Source organism: Euprymna scolopes, chromosome 36 (genome assembly GCF_053919585.1).
Source record: "Euprymna scolopes isolate OS-2025 chromosome 36, ASM5391958v1, whole genome shotgun sequence".
NCBI lineage: Eukaryota > Metazoa > Mollusca > Cephalopoda > Sepiida > Sepiolidae > Euprymna > Euprymna scolopes.
In genome coordinates, this window is record NC_136517.1 from 65,950,358 (window position 1) to 65,975,193 (window position 24,836).

Genomic DNA, 24,836 nt, shown 5'->3' on the forward strand with positions numbered 1-24,836 from the left:
TCCTGATCTGAAATAGAACATGTACATCAAATCTGTTGCCAGGGACGCTGGGAAAATGGTGGGATGCTTCTACTGCTCCTGAAGATATCTCACTATTGATGCAATTCTCTATCTGTATAAAAGCCAAGTACGTCCAAGGATGGAGTACTGCTGCCACATCTGGGCAGGAGCTGCTAAAAACAGCCTATCCTGCCTTGACAGAGTACAAAATAGACTTCGGGGTTTAGTGGGGGATGCCCTTTTCTCTTCCCTACAACCTCTCTCCCACAGAAGAGACATTGCAAGCCTGTCTTTGTTTTATCGCTATTTCCATGGCAGTTGCTCGTCTGAGCTCCAATCCCTTGTCCCCCCTTGCCAATCTTTCATGAAAAACACCCGTCTGGCTGAAACTACTCTCAATAATTTTCCCCACTCTTTATCTGTTCCTAAATCTAAACGTAGATTCCATGAGCAAAGCTTCTTTCTTAGAACTGCACGCCAGTGGAACTCTCTGCCGCTTGCCTGTTTCCCACCTGTCTACAACTTGAATGTCTTCAAGTCCAACATAAACAAACTCCTGACAAACCGCCCCCTTAAGTAAGACACTCTATCAAAACCCCCAATACTAATGATTACTACAATACTATCTGATTGATTACTGTACACGTAATAACCCTTATCCCTGAGTGGCCTTTGGGCTTTGATAAGTGGTGTCCCCGATGTAAAAAAAAAAAAAAAAAAAAATGTACAATCTTTCCAATATTTTCTCAAAAATTAATAACAAATATTATATTTTGTTTCTCTGAGAGTTTTTTTCTTCTTGAAATATTTAATTTTTTGTTTCAATTTTTTTCTTTAATCAATTATTATTTTAATAAAATTACAACTGGCATGCCAAGTCTTTTGGTTCTGGTGGTAAAAAAATATTTGTATTGAAACAAAACAAAAAAAAAAAACGTACAAATCACATCAATAAATATTGCCCAATTGATGTGTATAGTGGAGAAAGTACAACCGTTTTTCTGGCAGAAAAACTTGCCAGAATTTGCATTGTTAAAAATATACAATTTAGCAGTTGATATCACAAGTGCCATCATTATGGGCCTGGAACAAAGCAAGTGTCACACGCACTTTCCATTGACATGGCAATTGCTTGTTTTAACATTTCCTCTTCACTTGGATCATCTGAAATGGAGAAAAGAGGGAAAAATGTCAGTGCAACTCGGTGGCATTTTGATAAATGAACAAGGGGATTTCAAATAAATTGGAGAGAGGGGCATTTAGAATTTGATTTTTTTTTTCATCTGCCATGTTGTGGACTCCAACAGAAATTGCAATGGAAGTATACTTCACCAATTTAAACTTCATCATTTTAGCACAAAAGGAAATTTGTCAGCATTTTGGGAAACATTATTGGATATTTTTCTTTTTATCAAAAATAAAATTTACATTCAATAAAAAATATCAACAATTAACTAGTCTTGTCATGTGTTCTGCTACCAAGCCTGACACATAACGAGTGTCAGGCTTGGTAGGAAAGTATATCTGTAAACGATGCTATCAACAATGGGTGTTGAAAAAAAAAATATGCAATCTTTTTCTTCTATCTACTCCCTTCCAGGCAACCAAAACAAATTATGACATTTTCAGATATTTTGCAAATGTAAACTATATATATACTAGCTGTAGCCTGCCACGCGTTGCTGTGGCTCAATTTGGTTTAATGGAAAATTCTAATAAAAAGAGAAAATGGATGTTTCTTATATTCTTAGTACAGCAATCCACTCCAAAAAGTAAAAAAAAAAAAAAAAAGGCGAAAATGAAAAAAAAATGGTACACTTGCAGAATTAGACCCGGATCTCATTTAAAATTTGCAGAGGCAAGTAGTTTTTGAGATATAAAGACCTGTACTATGCACTATAATTCACTGGCGGCCATGAATAAACACCCCCAACCTCCCCATATTAAGAACGGCTTTCAGAATAAACAACATCCATGCCTAACCACGTGTTTTAACCTTTTACCTGTCTTTCGTCTGTTAAAAACGGCTTTTGGAATAAATACCACCATTCTCCCCATGTTAAGAACGGCTTTCGGAATAAACACTCCCAACCTAACCATGTTAAAAATTGTGGAGGTGGACCTAATGTGAAAATTTACCATTTGTTTTTTTAATAAATTGTTAGTTGAAAGCACAGAATAGTGACAAAACACCATCCCCTCCCCTTGGTAAGAATGGCTAAAAAAATAACGGTTTTCTTGGTAGAAACTTTTCTGTATTTCACCTTTCTGGTGCTAATGAACTTACTGATCCGTGCTATTTTTTAAATCGTATTTCCAAGTTTAATTAAAGTTTTATGATATGTTTTTTTTATTCAATTGTAAGGTTAAAGTATAGAATAAGTACAAAACACCCTACCCTCCTCATGTTAAGAATGGCTTTTTAAATAATAAGGTTATTATTTCTTTTAAATTTATAGGTTTCCACTATTATTTCTTTTAAATTGATAGGTTTCTGACTATGCTGAATACAGAAATCGCACTGAAATGTTGCAGAAATAAGTAGTTATCGAGATATAAATAGTTGTTATATGCAATGTATTCTTTGGTGGCCATCTTTGTTACGCGCGTAGATTTGTTTATGACGCACGTGCATAAAAAAGATGGCCGCCAGAGATTACAATGCATCATACAACTTTTTATATCCCAATAACTACTCATTTCTGCAAAATTTCAAATCGATTTCCGTATTCAGCATCGTCAAAAACTTATGCAAGTTGTCATTTAAAAGAAAATTGTGGAGGTGGACCTAATCTAAAAATTTACCGTTTTTTTATTCAGTTGTAATAAGTAAAAAAACCCCTCCACTCCCCATGTTAAGAATAGCTTTTTAAATAATAACGTTATTATTTCAGCACGGATCAATAAGTGCATGAGTACCCAATTTCATTAATAAAGAAAAAGCATTCATATTGCCTTATATAAAAACAAGTTCTGTAAAAAAAAAAAAAGAAAAAACGTGTACTTTCAATTTTTGTTAAAAAAAGGTTTCTTAAAAAAAAAAAACTATGGTAAAAAAAAAAAACCCAAAAAACAAAACATTAATCGGTACTCATGCAGAGAGTGATCCGTGCTTAAATAATAACGTTATTATTTAAAAAGTCATTCTTAACATGTGGAGGGGAGGGGGGTTTTGTACCTATTCTGTACTTCAACCTTACAATTGAATAAAAAAATATATCATAAAACTTTAATTAAATGTGGAAATACGATTTAAAAAATAGCGCGGATCACTCTCTGCATTAGCACCAAAAGTACAAAATAGTTAGAAAACATTCCCCCTCCCCATGTTAAGAATGGCTTTCTAAATAATAATGTTAATGCTTCAGTACTGTTCCTTGTCTGCTTAAGTTTAACTTTCGTTTATTAAATTGTTAGGTGAAAGTACAGAATAGATACAAAACACCCCTATTCCCATGTTAAGAATGGCTTTCTAAATAATAACGTCATTATTTCAGCAGGGTAGCTTCTCTGCATAAGTACCATATTTTGCTTATTAAATTGTTAGGTGAAAGGACAGAATAGTTACAAAATACCATCCACATGTTAAGAATGTCTTTTAAAATGACATTATTTCAGCACGATATTTTCTATGCATACATACTATCTATTTTTGTTTATTAAATTGTTAGGTGAAAGTATAGAATAGATGCAAAACTTCCTCCCCATGTTAAGAATAGCTTTCTAAATAACGGTATTATTTCAGCACAGTACCTTCTCTGCATAAGTACCATCTTTTGTATATTAAATTGTTAGGTGGAAGTATAAAATAGTTACAGAACACCCTACCTTTCCCATATTAAGAATGGCTTTCTTAATAACATTATTTCAGCACAGTACCTTCTCTGCATAAGTACCATCTTTTGTTTATTAAATTGTTAGGTGAAAGTACGGTACTCATGCAGAGAGTGATCTGTGCTGAAATAATAACGTTATTATTTAAAAAGCCATTCTTAACATGGGGAGGGGAGGGTGTTTTGTACCTAATCTGTCTAGAAGTGTAAGCCATTTTGAGTTTCAGAACAGTTTCAGATGGTTCGCTGTTACACACAAGTCCTGGGAGGTGACTTGTTTGTAGTAGACAGTTCCACAGAACAAAATATTCTTACTGTGTCGAAACCCGGGAAAAGAACATGTGAAATTGCTCCAGAAAAGGTTTAATATTTATGAAGCAATTCTGGTTTCTGATTGGTTGGTAGCAGAACGCGAATTAATTTGATTCGTCAGTTCTTAGCAGCATCGTTTATAAATAGAATCGTCCGACTGTGTGGGATCATACCCCATTAGTGTTCCAAAATATTGCAACATCCTGCCTATTTTTTTATAATGGGGAAGTCCCTTGTGTTTGTTCTGCTCAAAAATAAATATATATTTTTATATTTACTTTGACATAACAAAAATTAGAAATCATTTGGATCTTAGAATTTTAGCATTTAAAAAGACGCAATTTTTAATTGTGTTTAAATGTCAAAAAGGAAAATTACAAAGATTTTTTTTTTTTCCCTAAGCAAAAGTATTAGTAGGTTAAAGTGTTAATACAAATAAAAATGGATACAGTTTAACGTTTTGTCCAGGACTATTTTTTATTTATTTATTTATTTTTTTTTTTTTTTGATATATAGAAATCTATATACTCTGAGCATTACCCCTAGGGGTTTCCGCTGATATTCATGCAAAAAAGTAAGAGCCTTCTCAAAAGTGGAACTTCGCTGGTCTGTATTTTTAATATATAGAAATCTATATACATACAGGGCAGTGAAAGAAAAAAAAAATTATTCAGTCGAATTCACCAACAAGTTTTGAGAAAAAACGTTGTAGTTTTATCCGTGTCGCCGGTTTCGTAAATACATCAGCGATATTTTGTTCTGATGATATGTAATTCAAAATAATGGAGTCCTTTTTTATCTCATTTTTTATGAAATGGTATTTTATATCTATATGCTTAGATCTTTGGTTGATTATCGTGTTCTGTGCTAAGACTATACTGGCTTGATTATCACAATTAATTACTACGGGGCTTGTAATCAATTCTGGCTCAAAAATAGTCTTCAGGATATTTTTAAGGTAGAGTGCTTCCTGGGTCGTGTGTGTGAGCGCGATAAATTCTGCTTCACACGTAGAGAGAGATACAATCTGTTGCTTTTTAGATTTCCATGAAATAATAGGCCCATTTTCTGAGAGTCTGAAACAATGTCCAGATACACTCTTGCGATCCTCGTCGTTTGCCCAGTCTGCGTCCGAAAAACCTTCTAATCTTAGGGGATTTCTTGATTTTCTAAATACTAACTTCTGTTCTTTGGTTCCTTTTAAATAACGTAGGACTTGTTTAGCTCTGTTTAAATCCTTCATTGTCGGCCGTGATAATTTTTGTGACAGTTTTGTTACTGTATAGCATATGTCGGGCCTGGTTGCAGTCATTAAATATATAAGACTACCTATAATTTCGCGATATTGTGTGTCATTTATTATTTCAGATTCTGTGTGTATATTTTTATTAATATCATTTTCGACCGGTGTAGAGCGTTTCTTGCACTCTCCCATTCCAAATTTTGATAGTATTTTGTCGATGTATCTCGATTGAGTCATCATAACAAGTCCTTTGCTTTGAGTAAATTCTATTCCCAGAAACCAGGATATATTGCCAAGAGCGGTCATTTTGAATCTTTTACTTAATTTGTTCTTAACATCAGTTAACATTATGACACTATTTGATGCGATTAAAATATCATCGATCCACAAAACCAAAATCAGTAGTTTATTGTCTTTGTGTTGGGTATATAAACAGGGGTCTACAGCACATTGTCTAAATTGTTGTTTAATAATATAATCATGGAATACTGTGTTCCAACACTGAGCTTTAGACCATATAATGACTTGTTAATTGCTAAACGCTATTTTTATTTTTCATTATAAATCCCTCCGGAGGGGTAATATAAATTTCACAGTCTATTGGGGCATTCAAATAAACATTTTTTACGTCTATTTGATGGATGTTTAGGTCATATTGTGATGAGACTTACAGTAAAATTTTGATTGTCGTTAGGTTTGTGGTCGGCGAAAACGTAGAAAAGTATTCTTTACCGTAAATCTGAGAGAACCCTTTAGCAACAAATCTTGCTTTGTACTGTTCTACGCCTGATGCTGTACTCTTTTTTGTAAAGACCCATCTGGTAGAAATAACATGTTTATCTCTTGGGAGAGGCACTACCGTATAGTTATCATTTTCGGTTAAGGCATCTATTTCTTTTTTCATGGCAATTTTCCATTCATCATAATGTTCTGAATTAATTGCTTCGTTGAAGCTTTTTGACGCATTTTCCATTGAATAGCAATAGTTGATTTGATAATCCTTTATATTGTCGACCACAAAAAAATCGGGTCGTCTTCTATTTCTTTTGGGATATCTTTCGACTTTATCATCATCATCATCATGGACACTCTCGTCTCCGTCATTTTTATTGTTTTCGTTTGTTCTAATTATTTGAGGTAATATAATTTCATCCTCTTCATATGACGGGTTTTCGTCTGTAAAATTAAACGTGTCTGTGAATTTTACCCACCGGATTCTTTTTATTTTATTTTTTTCGGGAAAAAATATTAAATTGGCTGGACTGTTTTTATCGTATCCAAGAAATATACCTCTGTCGGCTTTAATATTCAATTTACTCTTTTTCTCTCTATATATGCGAAGCAAGTTGAACCAAATATATGCATTCTGCTTAAATTTGGTTTTTTACCGCAGAAAGATTCATATGGAGTTTTAGATAGTGTTTTGTTAATGCATCTGTTGCGTATATAGGCTGCCGCCATATGTCCAGAGATTTTTAGGGAGTTTTGATTCAATGAGTAAGCATCTTGCCATTTCAAAAAGTGTCCGCCACGCACGTTCAGCAGTCCCGTTTTGGTGTGGCGATCTAGGAGTTGATGTTTCATGCCTGATATGATGGTTGATTAGTAAAAGTTCAAAGTCTTTATTGGTGAATTCCGTACCGTTGTCAGAGCGAATCCACTTGATTTCACCGTAGGGGGCCATGTCAGCCAGATATTTCTTAGTTGCTAGCAGGGTATCAGATTTGTTCTTTAAAAAGTAAACCATTATTAAACCTGAATGGTCATCTACGAAATTCAACACATATCTATAATGTTCTCAGGCCATCGGTTCTACGGGACCGTTCAAGTCACAATGCACCATTGATAGGATTTTTTTTTTTTTTTTTTTTTTTTGCCTTTTTGTCTGGTATCTTGTTTTGATAGTTTGTCATTTTCCCTTGCGTACAGACGTCACAGTTGAAGGTTTTTGATGTTTGTATTCGCATTCCATCAACTACAGTCGGCAACTTTTTGATATCAGGAATATTGCAGTGTCCAAGAATTTTATGCCATGTCTGTAGATCATGGCAGGCGGTTTTTGATGGGACTATCCTATTTAAATAATATAGTCTTCCATTTTCTTTAATGTCGAATACAGTTCCATTCGGGTGTACCAGTTTTGATTTATTGGGGCTAAAGTTTATATTTGCACCTTGTTTTGTGGCAGCTTGTACAGAAAATATATTTTGTTTAAATTTTAGGATTAGAAGAGCGTTTTCTAGAATACAGAAACACAATTCACCTTTATTGTTCTTTAGCAAGATTTTCGCATTGCCTCTTTTCAAAACGATATCATTGACTCGACTCCCGTCAGCTAGTTCTACAAAATGATTTTGCGGCTTAAACTTGGGATCAAAATTGATAAAATCAGATTCCTTTGTAGTCACATGTGCCGTGGCCCCACAATCGACAAGAAAATTATTATTGCTTATTGACGCATCTAATGTACACGAAAATAAAAATGTATGTTCGCTAACAGAGCTCTCTACATTTTTAATGTAGTCGCCATTTTGAGTCCTGTATCTACATTGGAAACTCTTGTGATTAGGTCAGTTCAGTGTATAAAGAAATAATTTTGGGTTTTCCTTTCGTTAAATAATGCTCTCTCAATATGTTTAATGCTTTGCAGCCGTCGTCCAGGGCTTCTCTCATTACCAGTGATAGACTTCAGTCATCTAAACACTGCATTAATTCCGCAAAGACAGTTGCATTCTTTTCAATGAAGTCGGGGTCGTTTCTGTTTTCAGGTTGTGTTTCTAGTACTTTGTGTAGCTTTTGGATGCGTAGATATCCCAGAAATTTAACTTGCCACAATTCGAATTTTGATTCGGATCCATCGAAATAAAGACGCACGCTGGGCGCATAACCTCTAGAAGTGTAAGCCATTTTGAGTTTCAGAACAGTTTCAGATGGTTCGCTGTTACACACAAGTCCTGAGAGGTGATTTGTTTGTAATAGACAGTTCCACAGAACAAAATATTCTTACCATGTCGAAACCTGGGAAAGAACATGTGAAATTGCTCCAGAAAAGGTTTAATATTTATGAAGCAATTCTGGTTTCTGATTGGTTGGTAGCAGAACGTGAATTAATTTGATTCGTCAGTTCTTAGCAGCATCGTTTATAAATAGAATCGTCCGACTGTGTGGGATCATACCCCATTAGTGTTCCAAAATATTGCAACAATCTGTATTTTAACCTTAAAATTGAATAAAAAAATGTATCATAAAACTTTAATTAAAGGTGGAAATACGATTTAAAAAATAGTGCGGATCACTCTCTCCATTAGCACCAAATATTATTTTAGCACGTTACCTATCCATAAATTTTCTTCGAAAAAAACCTGTACTTTCACCTAACAATTTATGGTGTTAATAATAAAAATGTTCATATTTTCTTATATTGAAAAAAACAAAAAAAAAACAAAAAAAAAAACGACTTTGAATCAAAAAGCAAGCGAGCAATTTTTTTTTTTGCCTGATATAATAAAGAAAAAAATTTTAAATTAAAAAATTTGGAAGAATTATGTTTTTTTTTACTTATCGAGTAAACAGAAAATGAAATCTTCTAATTCGTTTCGTCAAATCTTGGTGTATGAAATGAATTGAAACGGAAGTTCAGTTCTATCAACAAAAAAGGTTCGCACTTACGAAAAATATTTTTATTTTATTTAATATTTTTATAATTGGCAATGTTATTTTATTTTAATAACATAGAAACATCCCTCGACTCTAAAGATGGATTGTCTGAAAATCTCAAATAAATTGGTAATGTAGAAATATGGTTTTATCGACTTTGAACGAACCAAGAATTACATTTTTATATATATACTAGCTGTACCCTGCCACGCGTTGCTGTGGCTCAATTTGGTGTAATGGAAAATTCTAATAAAAAGAGAAAATGCATGTTTTTTATATTCTTAGTACAGCAATCCACTCTAAAAAAAAAAAAAAAAAAAAAAAAAATGAAAAAAATGGTACTCTTGCAGAATTGGATCCTGATCCTCAGGATTACCGTCAATCATGGCTTGGGCTCGACCAACAATCAGTGGATAAAGCTAACGTTGAAACGCTAGATGTTTTTCTTTTTTTTTTGTCTTCTTTTCTTTTCTGTATACAAAAATGTGAGTTAGTAATTAATATTTGAGTGATAGAGGGGGGGGGGTTACTATACACAGATTCGAAAAAGTTGTCCAAAAACAAATGAAAGCAAAGGTAAGGTAAATTACATTTCTACCTAACTGGATAATTGTTTAGTGTTTTTATGTAAGGTAAAATGTTTAATCGGCTGGAAAAACAGAAATGGTTGCAGACTGTTTAATACGTTAAGTTCGGGAAATTAAGTTGAAAACTAAAAACTATACAATACAGTGTCAAAAACCCACCGAATATGTTACCATGACATAGGCTGACATAATCGGTGAGTTTGTGACAGTATTTTGTATAGTTTTTTTAGTTTTAATTCACTTTCTCAAACTTAGCATAATCAACAGTGTCCGCCACCATTTGTATCTCTCAAATACACCGATAAACACTGTTTTTCGAGCTGACTAAATGTTACATCAAATGAAAAGGGTTTGTATTAACAGATATAAAGAAGTTGTCAAAAAATGAATATATAACAAATGTTATCAACGGCAAGAAAAGTAAATGTTCTACCTAACTGGATAAGATTGTAGTGTTTTTATGTAATGTATAATGTTTAATCAGTTCAAAAACATGAAGTGTTTATCGGTATATTTGAAAAATACAAATGGTGGCAGACTGTATCGAACACGTTAAGTTTGGGGAAACTTTGGGAAAATGAGTTTAAACTAAAAAACTATACAAAATACTGTTAGGAACTCACTCAATATATGTTACTGTGATGTAGGCTGACATATAACCAGTGGTTTTAAACTTTGATCGATACAGGTAACGACTTTTAAGAGTCCCTTTTAGTGATTACCTGGTTTGAGGATATTATACAACTAAATGGCAAATCTGTCCCAAAAAATCCGGTATTATTTTACTTTAAGGCCCATCTCATGTTCGTATATAACGAAATATTTTATTGTAGATTTTAGTGTACTAAAAACGAATCTGCAAACCGTTTCTGTCGCAAAAAGAAAGTTTTCATGATATGAAGAAATTACTTTTTCGAAAAGTGGGTGATCACTTTTCAATTTAAATTTAACTTAGAATGAGCACCCACTTTCTGGCCACCTGAGAGAGGTGCATTTTTCTGGGGGGGGGGGGTTGGCGGCCGCCCCCCCGCCCCTCCAACCAATTTAAGCAGGTAATTTTAAAGGATTTTCCAAGGGTAGAAAGAAAGCTCCCACCACAAAGTGGGTGATCATTTTACGTTAAATTATTATGGAAAAGTGATCCTTCATTTTTTTAAACTAACATTTCTTCATATCTTGGAAACTACTCGTTTGCCTTAATTATAAAGGTTATTTTCGTTTTCAGCAACCCCGAAAACCTATAGGAGTGCTAATTTTAAAGGAATTTTCGAGGGTGGAGCAATTCCTCATATTTACCTTTTTTTTTTTTTTTTCCAATAACATAAGAAATTAAGAATCAGACAAATTTATGGTGCTAATGCACTTACCGATGCTTACTATTTTTTAAATCGTATTTCCAAGTTTAATTAAAGTTTTTTTTTTATTCAATTGTATTCTAAATAATGTTAATGCTTCTGTACTGTTCCTTGTCTGCTTAAGTTTAATTTTTGTTTATTAAATTGTTAGGTGAAAGTCCAAAACACCCTCTTCTCCCCATGTTAAGAATGGCTTTTTAAATAATAACGTTATTATTTCAGCATGGATCAATAAGTGCACCAGTACCCAATTTCTTTAATAAAGAAAAAGCATTCATATTTTAGAATAGATGCAAAACTCCCTCCCCATGTTAAGAATAGGTTTCTAAATAACGGTATTATTTCAGCACGGTACCTTCTCTGCATAAGTACTATCTTTTGTTTATTAAATTATTAGGTGAAAATATAAAATAGTTACAGAACACTCTCCCTTTCCCATGTTAAGAATGGCTTTCTTAATAGCATTATTTCAGCACGGTACCTTCTCTGAATAAGTACCATCTTTTGTTTATTCAATTGTTAGGTGAAAGTATAGAATAGTAACAAAACGTCCTCCTCATGTAAAGAATGGCTTTCTAAATAACGTTATTATTCTATTATTATGGTACTTTCTCTGCATAAGTACCATCTTTTGTTTATTAAATTGTTAGGTGAAAGTACAGTACTCATGCAGAGAGTGATCCGTGTTGAAATAATAACGTTATTATTTAAAAAGCCATTCTTAACATGGGGACGGGAGGGTGTTTTGTACCTAATCTGTATTTTAACCTTACAATTGAATAAAAAATATTATTTAAACTGTACTTTTACCAACCAATCTTATATCGAAAAACAAAAAAAAAAACTCAAAAAGCAAGCGACAAACTTTTTTTTTGCCTTATATAATAAAGAAAAAATGTTTAAATTAAAATTTTGGAAGATAAACAAATGAATTATGTTTTTTTTGTTGTTTTTTTTTTACTTATCGAGTAAACAGAAAATGAAATCTTTCGTCAATTCGTAGCTGTGAAATGAATCGAACTGGAAGTTCAGTTTTATCAACAGAACAGATTCGCACTAACGGTTACGAAAATATATTTATTTTATTTAATATTTTAATAATTCGCGAGGTAAATTTATTTTAATAACATAAAAACATCCCTCGACTCTAAAGATCAGTTGTCTGAAAATTTCAAATAAATTGGTAATGTAGAAATATGGTTTTATTCACTTTTAACAAACCAAATTTAGATTTATATATATATACTAGCTGTACCCTGCCACGCGTTGCAGTGGCTCAATTTGGTGTAATGGAAAAATTTAATAAAAGAGAAAATGCATGTTTCTTATATTAGTACAGCAATCCACTGCAAAAAGTGAAAAAGGCGGCGAAACTGAAAAAAATGGTACTCTTGCAGAATTTGATCTGGATCCTCGAGAGTTTCTGTCAATCATTCATGTTTTGGACTTGACCAACAATCAGTGGATGAAGCCGAACGTAGCAAAAATGTTGAAACGCTAAATGCTTTTTTTTTGTTGTTGTTTTAAAAAATGTGATTTAGTAATTAATATTTGGTTGATGGTGGGGGGAGGGGGGGTACTATACACAGATTCAAAAAAGTCGTCCAAAAACAAAGAAATGAAAGCAAAGGTAAGGTAATTTACGTTTCTATTTAATTGGATAGTTGTTTAGTGTTTTTATGTAATGTAAAATTTTTAATTGGCTCCAAAAACAGAAATGGTCGCGGATTCTTTTGAATACGTTAAGTTTGGGAAAGTAAGTTGAAAACTAAAAACTATACAAAACATTGCCTGAAACTCACCGAACGTATGTTACCATGACATAGGCTGGCATAATCGGTAGGTTTCTGACAGTATTTTGTATAGTTTTTTTAGTTTTAACTCACTTTCTCTAACTTAAAGTAATCAACAGTGTCCACCACCATTTGTAGCTTTCAAATACACCAATAAACACTGTTTTTCGAGCCGACTAAACGTTACATTAAATGAAAAGGGTTTATATTACTAAACACAGATACAAAGAAGTTGTCAAAAAATAAATATATAACAAATAAATGTTATCAAAGGCAAGAAAAGTAAGTGTTCTACCTAACTGGATAAGATTTTAGTGTTTTTATGTAATGTATAATCGGTTCAAAAACATTCAATGTTTATCGGTATATCTGAAAAATACAAATGGCGGCAGACTGTATCGAACACGTTAAGTTTGGGGAAATTTTGGGAAAATGAGTTTAAACTAAAAATACTGTTAGGAACTCACTCAATATATGTTACCATGATGTAGGCTGGCATATAATCGGTGGTTTTAAACTTTTGCTCGATACAGGTGACGACTTTTAAAAATCCCTTTTAGTGATTACCTGGTTTGAGGATATTTGTACAACTAAACGGCAAATCTGCTCAAAAAAATCCGGTATTATTTTACTTTAAGGCGCGTTTCACGTTCATATATAACGAAATATTTTATTGTAGATTTCGGTGTGCTAAAAACGAATCTGCAAACCGTTTACGTAGCAAAAAAAAAGTTTTCATGACATTCATGAAATTACTTTTTCGAAAAGTGGGTGATCACTTTTCAATGTAAATTTAACTTAGAATGAGCACCCACTTTCTGGCCACCTGAGAGAGGGGCATTTTTCTGTTTCTTGGCTAAAAAGTTTTTTGTTTGATTTCTTTTGCATGGTAATAACCCCTAAACTCTGGGACTATTTTCCATTTAACAGCCGTAGCCTTCGTTTACGCTATGCGTAAGCATAAACGAAAGCTGTTTAGCCAATAAACATGGGAAAAAATCCCCCCTCTCTCAGGTGGCTAGAAAGTGGGTGCTCATTTTAAGTTAAATTTACATGGAAAAGTGATCGCCACTTTTTCGAAAAAGTAATTTCTTCATATCATAAAAACTATTTTTTTGTGACGGAAACGGTTTGCAGATTCGTTTTTACCACACCAAAATCTACAAAAAAAATTTTGTTATTTACGAACGTGAGACGCACAGCCCTTAATGGAAAATTATATCAAAAATCCGGGGGAAAATAGTTTTCAATAAAAACAGCAAATGAATTCGATAGAAAAAAAATGGATGCTATTTTTTTTTTTCTTTCTGTGTGTTTCTTGGCTAAAAAGTCTTTTTGTTTGATTTCTTTTGCATGGTATTAACCCCTGAACTCTGGGACTATTTTCCATTTCACAGACGTAGCCTTTGTTTATGCTATGCGTGAGCATAAACGAAAACTGTTAAATATGCATTCGCGTACCAAACTGCCTTGTCAAAAAAACCTTTAAGCCAATAAACACGAAAATAAATGCCCCTTCCTCAGGTGGCCAGAAAGTGGGTGCTCATTTTAAGTTAAATTTAGATGGAAAAGTGATCACCCACTTTTCGGAAAAAAAAAATTTCTTCATATCATGAAAACTATTTTGATACTCCTTGGGCGTTGAGTTCCATGGCGACCCGCAGAATTATTTAATGGTCGTTCCCTTAGTACCCCCCTAGTCAAGGCTAACGCATGTGCACGTAACATTTTTTATTTATTTACTTACGTGGTGGAGTTTCTATACCGATAGGTTTTTGGAAATTTTTTCACTGGATTATTATTGATTGAACACTAACCAGATTATGAAAAAAAATTGAAAAAAAAAAAAAAAAATCATTTCAACATTTGAAAGGGATACTCACTTTTTAGTTACCACGTTCTGGTAAATCGGTCACTATTTATTTATTTATTTTTTTTCTAAATACGGAAGTGTCTTCGAGAGATATAAAATGGTCGCATGTTGACAAAGCAATGTATCGGGAGGCGTACAGGATTAAAAATTATTGGTAAATTTTTAGATTAGGTCCACCTCCTCAATTTTCTTTTAAATGATGACTTGAAATGGTTTTCGACTATGCTGAATACGAAAATCGCATCGAAATTTTGCAGAAATAAGTAGTTATCAAGATATAAAAAGTTGTATTATGCATTGTAATCTTTGGCGGCCATCTTTTTTACGTGTGTGTATTTGTTTATGGCGCGTGTGCACGTAAAAAGATGGCCGCCGAAGAATACAATGCATAATACAACTATTTATTTCCGCAAAATTTCAATGCAATTTGCGTGTTCAGCATACTCGGAAACCTATAAATGTCGTCATTGAAAGGAAAATTGTGGAGGTGGACCTAATCTAAAAAAATACCAAATTATTAAACATTTCTCCAGCATGTTAGTGAAATTTATAATACTTTTAAAAAATTAAAAAGAAACAAAAAAGTTTTGAAAAAAAACTCACCTTTCACAAAAACAATTTAAAAAAAACCACAAACTGACTAAATAAGTAAAAAAAAAAAAATAATTAAAAATCTCGAAACTTTATTTTCATGAAAACAATAAAAAAAGTCCTGTTCTCTCTATTTTTTTTTCTTTGAGAAACAAATATATTTCTGACTTACAAATGCGGTAGAGACTCATTATTTTTACTTTCTATGGTTTTGATATACCGCGTTTTTATTGCTTACAAAATGGGTGACTGATTTATCAGAACGTTGTAACTAAAAACTGAGCACCACTTTCAAATGTCGAAATAATGATTTCTTTTTTACATTTTTTTTTTTTTTTTAATAATCTGTTTAATTAGTGTCCAATCAATAATAATCCAGTGAAAAAAAATTCCAAAAACCTATAAGTATAGAAATTAAGCATGGGAGTATACAACAACGTTGCCTTTCGCACTTTTACAAACATTTTTTAAAAAAAGTAACTAAACCATTTATTGATAATTTGTCACGTGTACAAACATTTATTTATTTACGTAGGCTTAACTCCTTTCATGAATAAGAAAAGTTTTACTCTTTAAGAATAATAAAAGGAAAAAGTTACTGAACATTTATAAAAGGACTTCTTTTCATGAAGGCCAGAGGAATAGTTGGCCGAAAATTTGTGAAACAACAGCAATAAATAAAAATGGTGCTAATGCAGAGAGCGATCCGCGCTATTTTTTAAATCATATTTCCACGTTTAAATAACGTTTTACGATATGTTTTTTTTTTTTATTTATTCAATTGTAAGGTTAAAGTACAGAATAGGTACAAAACATCCTTACCTCCCCATGTTAAGAATGACTTTTTAAATAATAACATTATTTCAGCACAGATCACTCTCTGCATGAGTAATCTCATATAGAAAAACAAAAAAAAACTCAAAAGCAAGCAACAAACTTTTTTTTTTTTGGGCCTTATATAATAAAGAAAAGATGTGTAAATTAAAAAATTTGGAAGATAAACAAATAAAATATGTTTTTTTTTTGTTTTTTTTTTACTTATCGAGTTAACAGAAAATGAAACCTTTCGTCAATTCGTGGCTGTGAAATGAATCGAACCGGAAGTTCAGTTTTATCAACAGAACAGATTCGCAGAAACGATTAAATAAATATATTTATTTTATTTAATATTTTAATTTTAATTAGGTAAATTTATTTTAATAACATAAAAACATACCTCGACTCTAAAAATGGGTTGTCTGAAAATTTCAAATAAATTGTTAACGTATAAACATGGTTTTATTTATTTAGAACGAACCAACTTTACATTTTTATATATATATATATATAATTATAAAACTCAAATGACCTTGTAAAGGGCGTTGTAACCCACATCCGGTTCACGACTTACAGTTGCGCATGCATACATAAACATAAACCCATAACAGTGTAAAAATAAATTACCAACCCCAAAAATATCTTTTTTTAATTTGCGTTACAAATAAATAATGAACGCGACAATAAAACATTGTTTTACTGTGTACATTTCCAGCATCCCAATTGTTTTTTCACTTTTAAATTATCCAAATAAACAATTCTGCCTTTTTTGTTACATCGTTCATTTCTGCATTGTCTTAGTTTTGTTGACCTTATTATTAACATATAAATTAAATATTTGACCCAATGCGTCATGAATGTTTGTTTAAAATAAATGAAAAAAGTTACATTTTATTTTCATTTTCTATTTAAAAAGCCATTCTTAACATGGGGAGAGTGTTTTTTAACTATTCTGTACTTTCAACTAACAATTTAATTTAAAAAAGATATATCAAAATTTGAATTTAACTAAGTATTATGGTATCTGTTGAGTGCACATTTACCTATAAGTATGGCAAACCACTTATAATTCAAAGGCTGTATGTTTTTTTTTTTCAAAAATAAACAATCATAAACAGAATGACTCATAGAAATATATCTACATTCTTTTTTCATTCTAATATAGAAATGTTTCTGTTATGTCACAAAAAACTATTTTCTTTACGTCACAAGTGTCATGTTCATACATTAATTCCATAGCTAATATAACATACTGACCCAACGGGTCACAGATAGTCTAGTATATATGTGTGTGTGTGTATAATCCATGGAGAAATAAGAAATTTATAACTCAGTCACATCAATATCTATAATATATAAGTGAGAAGCTGATAATGATAAGGAGTTTATTACCATTCTTTTTGTCACTATTTTCTTTGGTCTGACCAGTATCAGAAGATTCCTCATTGTTTTGTATGCTGTTTGTTTTGCTTAGATATTGAAGTCGTTTTTGTCGCAGTTCATTCACAGATAAAGGAGGCTCTGGTGATTTGTGGGAAGTTGAGGGAGGATCAGCACAACCTTCAACAACATCGGAAGAATTATTGAAATCATCGCCTGAAACAAGAAACAACAAAATAGTTACAAGTAATTAGTAATCTTTAGTTTTAGCGAAATCTGATAATGGCTATAAAATCACTTCTATAATGAAACTAGGATTTGCTAATATGCTCTCACTGCATCTTTTTAGTCTATGTATTTATAAAGTTTACTTTGAATTTTTTTATTGAATGAAATATAGATGAATCTTATGTAAATAGGGATTTTATCCGTCTGTCAGTCACAATTTGTTTAAATGTAATAAATACATTGCAGAATTTGTTTTTTTTCAAAAGATCAGAGATCATAACTATGATTAGAAATGGAGAATATTGCATTAATAAATAATAAGTAACAAAGTGGATGACATGACTAAAAACCGAAACAATCTTCTTCAGTTGGACATTCTATCAACTGAACTATTTTGACTTTCTTTAAGCTTAAAACATTAAAACTTAAAACATTACCTTAAAAAAAAGAATTATAGCTTTGTTGTAACATCATAGATTTATGATTTATGTCAGGTTTAAAAATATAAATTCATAAAAACATAAGTGATCATAAAATAAATGAATAAACGCTATCAATAGTGTTGGAAATTATTTTAAGAGTCCAAGACAATTTATTTTGATGTATTTTTGTTAAAAACAGTTTACTATTTAGCATATACTGGAATTTTGCTCCAAAATACTATTAAGTAAACAGATTCAGATTAGTTTTAGAAGAAAAATTTGTTATGCAAGTTTAATGTAAAATGATCCTCTCTCTTTGAATTAAAAACAAATCTTATTCACCCCAAAAAAGCACATTGCCACTGAACCATATTTATAGAGGTATCCTAAAGATGCAGCAAGATGTTTGTTCACATTACATTTAAATTTCTGCATGTTAATACAATCAGGGGAAACAGAGAGAAGAGAGAAATTTCAAAGGCAGTTTGAAAGCCTTCCAGTATCCGGGGAAAGGGTTGGAATTTAGCTGATAATAGTATTTATGTTGGGAGGCATCAGAACAGCAAGTTCATCATGGATACATGGTTTGGTTTATTTTATAACATATCAACCATCTATGGACTACTTAATGCTGAATGAAGTTGTTAAATGGAATCCAAAGGTAGGATAATTATTTGATATTGTTAAAAAAAAAAAAAATGCACTTCAACTTCTTTGATAAAGTCTAAGATTTGGGTTGGATTTGTGTCTTTAAACAAGTCTTTTAGATTTTTTGAGTTGTAGTATTTCCTTCGGCTTTGTTACAGACCCTAACAATCTATTAATATGTTTGCCTGTATAAGATTCTTGACATGATATACAGACTGGTAACTCTTTATCTTCAAATAAATGTTTTGTAAGTAATATTTGTATGGAGTTGGGTAATCACAACTTCTTTTCCACTCATTAATCGTTGCACCAATCAGGGTTGCGGAGTCAGAGTCAGATTATTAAGAGTACTAGGAGTCAGATTCGGAATTTTTTATCCGACTCCGAAAGTCCAATAAATTTATTTATTTTTTTACATGGTTTTCCTGTTTGGTTTTATCAGTTTTATTTTTATTACATTTTCACACCAAATAAAGCATATTGCCACTTTGATGTAGGGGGCTACTATCAGGGACCTAAGTTGCAGGGGTACTATGTAGGGAGTTTAGCAGCAAGATGTCTGTTTACATTTCACTTGAACTTCTGCATGTCAGTACAGTTGGGGAAGCAGGAACCCAGAAGAGAATTCTAAAGTCTAGCAGTTCTGGGGAAGAAACTATTAGAGTAGAAGGCTTTCTTACATCTAGGGATCTCTGCTGTGTATAGGTGGGACTTCGCTACTAGTTCGGTTTGTCGGGGGTATTTTCATTGAGGGGGTACAAGAGCTTGTAGTTCATCAGAGCATCCGCCATTAAAATACTTGTAAAGCAAGCAGAGGGATGCAACATTTTGTTGATGGGACAGGGGCTGAAGCTTAAATAACAGTTCAGGACCTATCAGGTTGGTGACTCTCTTTTTAACCCTGTCCAGGAGCGAGAGACTAGTAGTAGATACACCATCCCAAATGTGACAGCAGTACTCCATACATAGGCGAATGGTGGTTTTGTAGAGGTACAGGATACTTTCAGGTGTAAGTAATTTTCTAACATGGTAGAGAGAGCCCACCTTCTTTGCAGTACTCTTGGCAATGATCTCGATGTATCTATTCTAACTCATGTTCCCTGTGAACGTTAAGCAGAGGAGTTTGAACAAAGTACTTTTAGGTAATGTATCTTTAGCCATAGCTATTGGTGGTTGAGAATGTTTCATGTAATCATTTCTGTGCTTCAATGCATTTCCTGTGGTTTCAGTAGATTCACTCTTAGCTGTTGCTACTTCTTTCTTACAATTACTTCTAGCTTCTATATACTTTGTCTGTTTGTACAGGACTTATGCTGGATAAATCTATGGTATGCATGTTACCTCTGAGCAATGGCAGCTGCACAAGTAGAAGTAAACCGTTGGGGAGAGTGGGGTTTGATATAGAGCTTCCATGTAGGAACATGTGCTTCAATTGCTGCTTTGAACCATTCAGTAATCTCATTTGCGAACTATTTTGCAGGAAAAGAAAAGATATTTCCCCATGGGCGTCTCTGATGTGATCTCTAATGGCATCCCAGTCAGCCTTATTTTAGTACCTTATCGTTTTGAGCAATGGCTCTCCAAGTTGGGGTCGAGAGTTAGAGTGATGTCTATCATTATCACAGCATGATCAGCATTCCCAAGTGGCAATGAGCATTTGTTACACAATCCTCAGGAACTGTTGTCAAAAATAGATCCAGAAGTGAGGCTTGCTAGTCTTGACGATCTGGGCAACAGGTTGGGAATGTTACTGTGTGTCAAGGAAAGGGATATAGCAAAGTTATGGATGACGCTACCAGCTGTGCCTGTGTAGTTAGAGAAGCCAAGCCAATTTCTGTGGTGGACGTTAGAGTCACCAAATACATGTATTTGTGTGCTAGCATCAAGGGAGAGTGTTACATCTATGCTGGCAAAGACATGATTGATTATAGTACAGTTGTGGGTTAATGGAGAGCAATAAAGAAAATGTAGGTAGCTAACGCTATGTTGTAAATTTAGTTTAAAGCACATGAAGGCCTGGTCATCTGATTCTAGTTTAGATTCCTTAGACATGGAGAGAGTGTTACGAATATAGATTCCAGGTCCGTGCCTGTCAGAGTCCTTACGACAAAGTTGAAGATAACCAGATGTTAAAGGGAATGGAGGAGTGCAAGTTAGTTTCACTTAGTGCTAAGATATCCAGGGAGTTGGCTAGGAGACATGATTCGACATCATCTAAATTAGTTCTAAGTCCTTGGATATTTGTAAATGCAAGCCTCAAGGCAGGAGGCAAATTATTTGAGTGTGTCTCTGGTTTGAATGTTTTTTTGGATTGAGCTGTCATTTCATTTTATTTCATAGTTTCAGATCTACAGTGAGGTGCTAGGCAAAATGGATGCGCATAGCCACCATCATGCAACACAAGTAACCCATCAGCCGGCTCCTCATCCACAGGAATGTGACCTCGGGAAGGCCCACCAGAGATGAGTGCAGGGTCCCTTTCCATGCATGACATGGCACTACAAACATCCTGATATTATAAAACTGATGATAGAACAGCTGCTCTAAGCACTACCAAAGAGTTAGGGCTCCTGTACTGTCATTCGGAAACAGCAACCAGCAACTGTCAAACCGAAACCCTCAAATCTGTCAGACAGAAGTGGCCCAGTCCAATCATGTTAGCATATATGGTAACCAAGCACCCTCAAGATGCCCAGGTATAGGGGAAGGGAATAAGGCAAATGTGGGGGACCGCATTCACTGCCCTAGTCAGGAAACAAGGCTAAGCACTGGGCATCTCTAATGAGTCCTTGCGGCCGCACCTCTGCTCCTGGCTAATAGGCAAAAAAGGAGTATGGAAGTCAGGCGATAGGCAGAGCCTATCTACTCCTTAAGTAGTTTAGGTTTGCAAACCAGTGATTTGATTAAGTCACCAGCTCTGGGGAGGTTGTCGTCCAGGACTGAGGAGGCCTCCCTCTTTCATTTAGTGCCAAGATGTATGAGGTCAGTGGCACAGGTTTGCAAATTGGAGTTTTCCTTCTCCTAGATGGATGACCTGACCAGATCTACTGGTCCATCAACACTGAGAGGGTTTTCCCTGCGCCTGGTTTCAAAGCCAGATATTTCTATGCTCCTGCATGGATAGTTAGGATTAATAGATTTAGTATCAAAGAATTAGTATCTGCTTTGAAGTTACACTTCTCAGAATAGGATTAAGATTGGAAGATGTAGTTGTGTTTTTAAAGGAGGTATGTATGCGTATGGGGTGTAGATTTGAGGTTAATATTTGCTAGGGTTAAGAAAAGATCAAAGATGGTTTGTGGATCAGTGACTAATTGGAAAATTATAGTATAAGTGAAATGTGTTTTAGGTGTTAGTTTTCATGTAAAGATAATAATACTTTATCCCATCTCAGTGAAAGAAAGATATAGTTGCTAGTCAACATAGATCATTTATAATCTGGGCACAAACTGTGGCTATTAGTCATCTATATTATATAGATATTCTATAGAGTATAAATATAGGTTAAGCTAATGCATGCCTTAGCTATAGAAATCTATAGATGTTTAGTATTTATCGATTTTTAAAAAGGTCAGCCTACTAAAGTTTAGGACCAAAAACTAAATCCTCGTCCCAAGGTACATGCAAAGTATGTGATTTTATATCAGCTTGGGGGAGAAAGCAATTGGTCTTTTGTCCAGTTGGAACAGGAGAGATGATATAACAAGAATACAGCATTAATATACAATATAGATATACAGGGGTTTGGGGAGGATTTAGGAATATAAGGATTTTTAATGCTTATCATGCAAAACAGACAGGAAGGCATCTTGGAGGCAAAGCAGCCATTTAGAAATAACATTTGTGTCAGTTATTTTAGTAACATACATCAGTAACAATATACATGTGGCCAGTATAGGCCTTATATTTAAACATTACATTTAGTCATAGAAGGATAAATTATGATTTCCAAAAAAAAAGAAGAAGTATAAGTAAATAAGAGCAGGAAAATAGGTTTGGTGAATAAGTGACGTTAAATTTGAACTCAAATCCAACTGCACACTGACGCCCAAAATAAAGAAGACAGCTCTTTTATAGAGAGACCCAACCACATCTCATTTACATACCCCTTCCCACCTCTCGTCACATCACGTGATTTTCAGTCCATAAATACCAGGGGGCGGCCATTTTTATTTTCTCTTTTTTTTTCTTTCCTAACACGAGCCGCACGATGCATGAGGTAAGGTTCTTTACTTTTAACCACACGCCCCCTTGATCTCTAAGATCAATAATTAGTATCATAGTCTGCCATCCATGCTGGGCGTCTTCGTTCACAGTGCGATCGTCGAAGAGGCTCTTCTTCAGACACTTCAACAACAGCATCAACCTCCCCTTCTTCTGATGGCAAGGAGACTCTCCGTATATCTAAAATGTGACGAGGCATTCTGTCAATCGCTACCTTGTTTTTGGAGAGTACTTCAGTCACTGTACCTTTTCCCCAGAGAGTCGTGCAACGAGAATTGGGTGGTTTCACCCACACCTCTTCACCAACTGCGATGTCCATGCAGGCCTGTTCTTCTCTCTGTGTTACAGTCAATGGATGTTGCCATTCATAAGAAAAAATAGACCGGTGCGGCACTGAATTTTCGTCTTGACCAGACTTTGGCGTCATATTGTACCAAAAAACTGCTTCTTGGGGCAAAATCTGGCTTCTTGATGCAACAGCTTTTATAGTGCGATGGTGCCTCAATAATTCCATTTCCACTTGGACGGTATGCAGCTCTAAAATATAGCTCCACATTCCACTTCGCACATAAGTTTCTAAAAACTTCCGAGCGGAAAGACATACCATTATCCACCAACACTTCTTCTACTGGCCCCCTTTCCATAAAAACCTCCTCGACAACTCTCTTTACCTCTTCTGCTGTTTCATTCTTGATTTTCCGCCATATCGCTACTCTCCCAGGCCCACAATCAATCATAGTTACATGCGGTTCATGTTGATAATGTGTGATGTCAATGGCCAATCTCCGCCAATTCTCTTCAACGTGCAGTTCCCCTTTTTCATGTCTAGCCGGTGCAGAGTCGATTGATTGGCATTCCCTACATTGTTCCACCACCTTTTGGACGTCTTGCATTGTGACGTGCGGGTTTACTTTTCTTGCCAGGTAAAGGGTCCGTTCCTTTCCAAAATCATGCAGGTTATGCAGGTCTTTTAAATTCTCTACTGCACAACATGCTGGAGTCCCGTCTCTTTCCTTGTGTAGTCAGGCTTTCTTGACTCTTGTCAGCCCATCTGCTTTATTTTTTTGTGACGGAACTAAGGTAATAGTTACCTTTAGTTCGAATTCTCGGACCAAGTCTCCCAGCGCTCCAAGTCTACGCTTGATAAGCATCTCCGCTGCTCCTTTTGTTTTGATCTGCTTATCACCAGACAGCTCTGATTTAATCCATGACACCATTGTTGCAGAGTCTGTTTTAACGTTCACTACAGATGTAGTTCCCATTTTAGAGCTAGATTAATGCCTTTCATCACAGCATCGAGTTCCGCAACATTGATATGGGCGCTATCACCCTTTTTGCGTAGCCAAGCAGCATCTTCAACAGCCACTTCTCCTATTTCCAATAATACCCCTAATGCTACACTGCTAGCATCAGTCCATATCATCCCTTCATGGCCCTCCTTTACATGCCATTCTCCTCTCACAGGGTCCATTTTTTTCACTTCTGCAATGACTTCTTATATCATGAGAAGCACTTCTTGATCAACTGCATCTTCCCAACTGTCTGTCCCAGTCTGCCTTTTAATAAAACTGCACGCAGTTCGCAGCCATCCAGCTATTGGGTAGTGGCCAACCAGCTTTCCACATATAGAGAAAAGCTCTCTTGGCTAGGTCAACCTTGGCTTCAGGGATCTCATTTCCTCGCCCAAACATCAATTTTCCTGCCTTATTGTTCTGTAGTCGAAATCCCAAAGCCATTCCATTTTCCAGTGACTGAAGCGGTTTTGTCGTCAGTCCATATTATTTGATATGCTCTTTCACCCTTTCCGCAGTCACCACTGTTTCGTCCACTAGTACATCGTCAATGTAAGAGCAGATGCCTCTCTTCACTGCATC

General features: G+C 34.3%; 1 protein-coding gene across 5 annotated transcripts in view; it reads right to left on the reverse strand.

The window, feature by feature from the left end:
* Positions 1-771: 771 nt before the first annotated feature.
* Positions 772-24,836, reverse strand: part of LOC145260560 (ataxin-3-like) — a 231,505-nt gene continuing 207,440 nt past the window's right edge. For all 5 annotated transcript variants that reach the window (XM_080118805.1, XM_080118804.1, XM_080118803.1 and 2 more), the window contains 2 exons: positions 17,453-17,656; positions 772-1,164 (listed from right to left, as the gene is read on the reverse strand). In XM_080118805.1, coding sequence (XP_079974931.1) covers positions 1,076-1,164; positions 17,453-17,656 — 293 coding nt within the window. In that variant the 3' untranslated portion in view covers positions 772-1,075. The remainder of the gene's footprint in view (positions 1,165-17,452; positions 17,657-24,836) is intronic.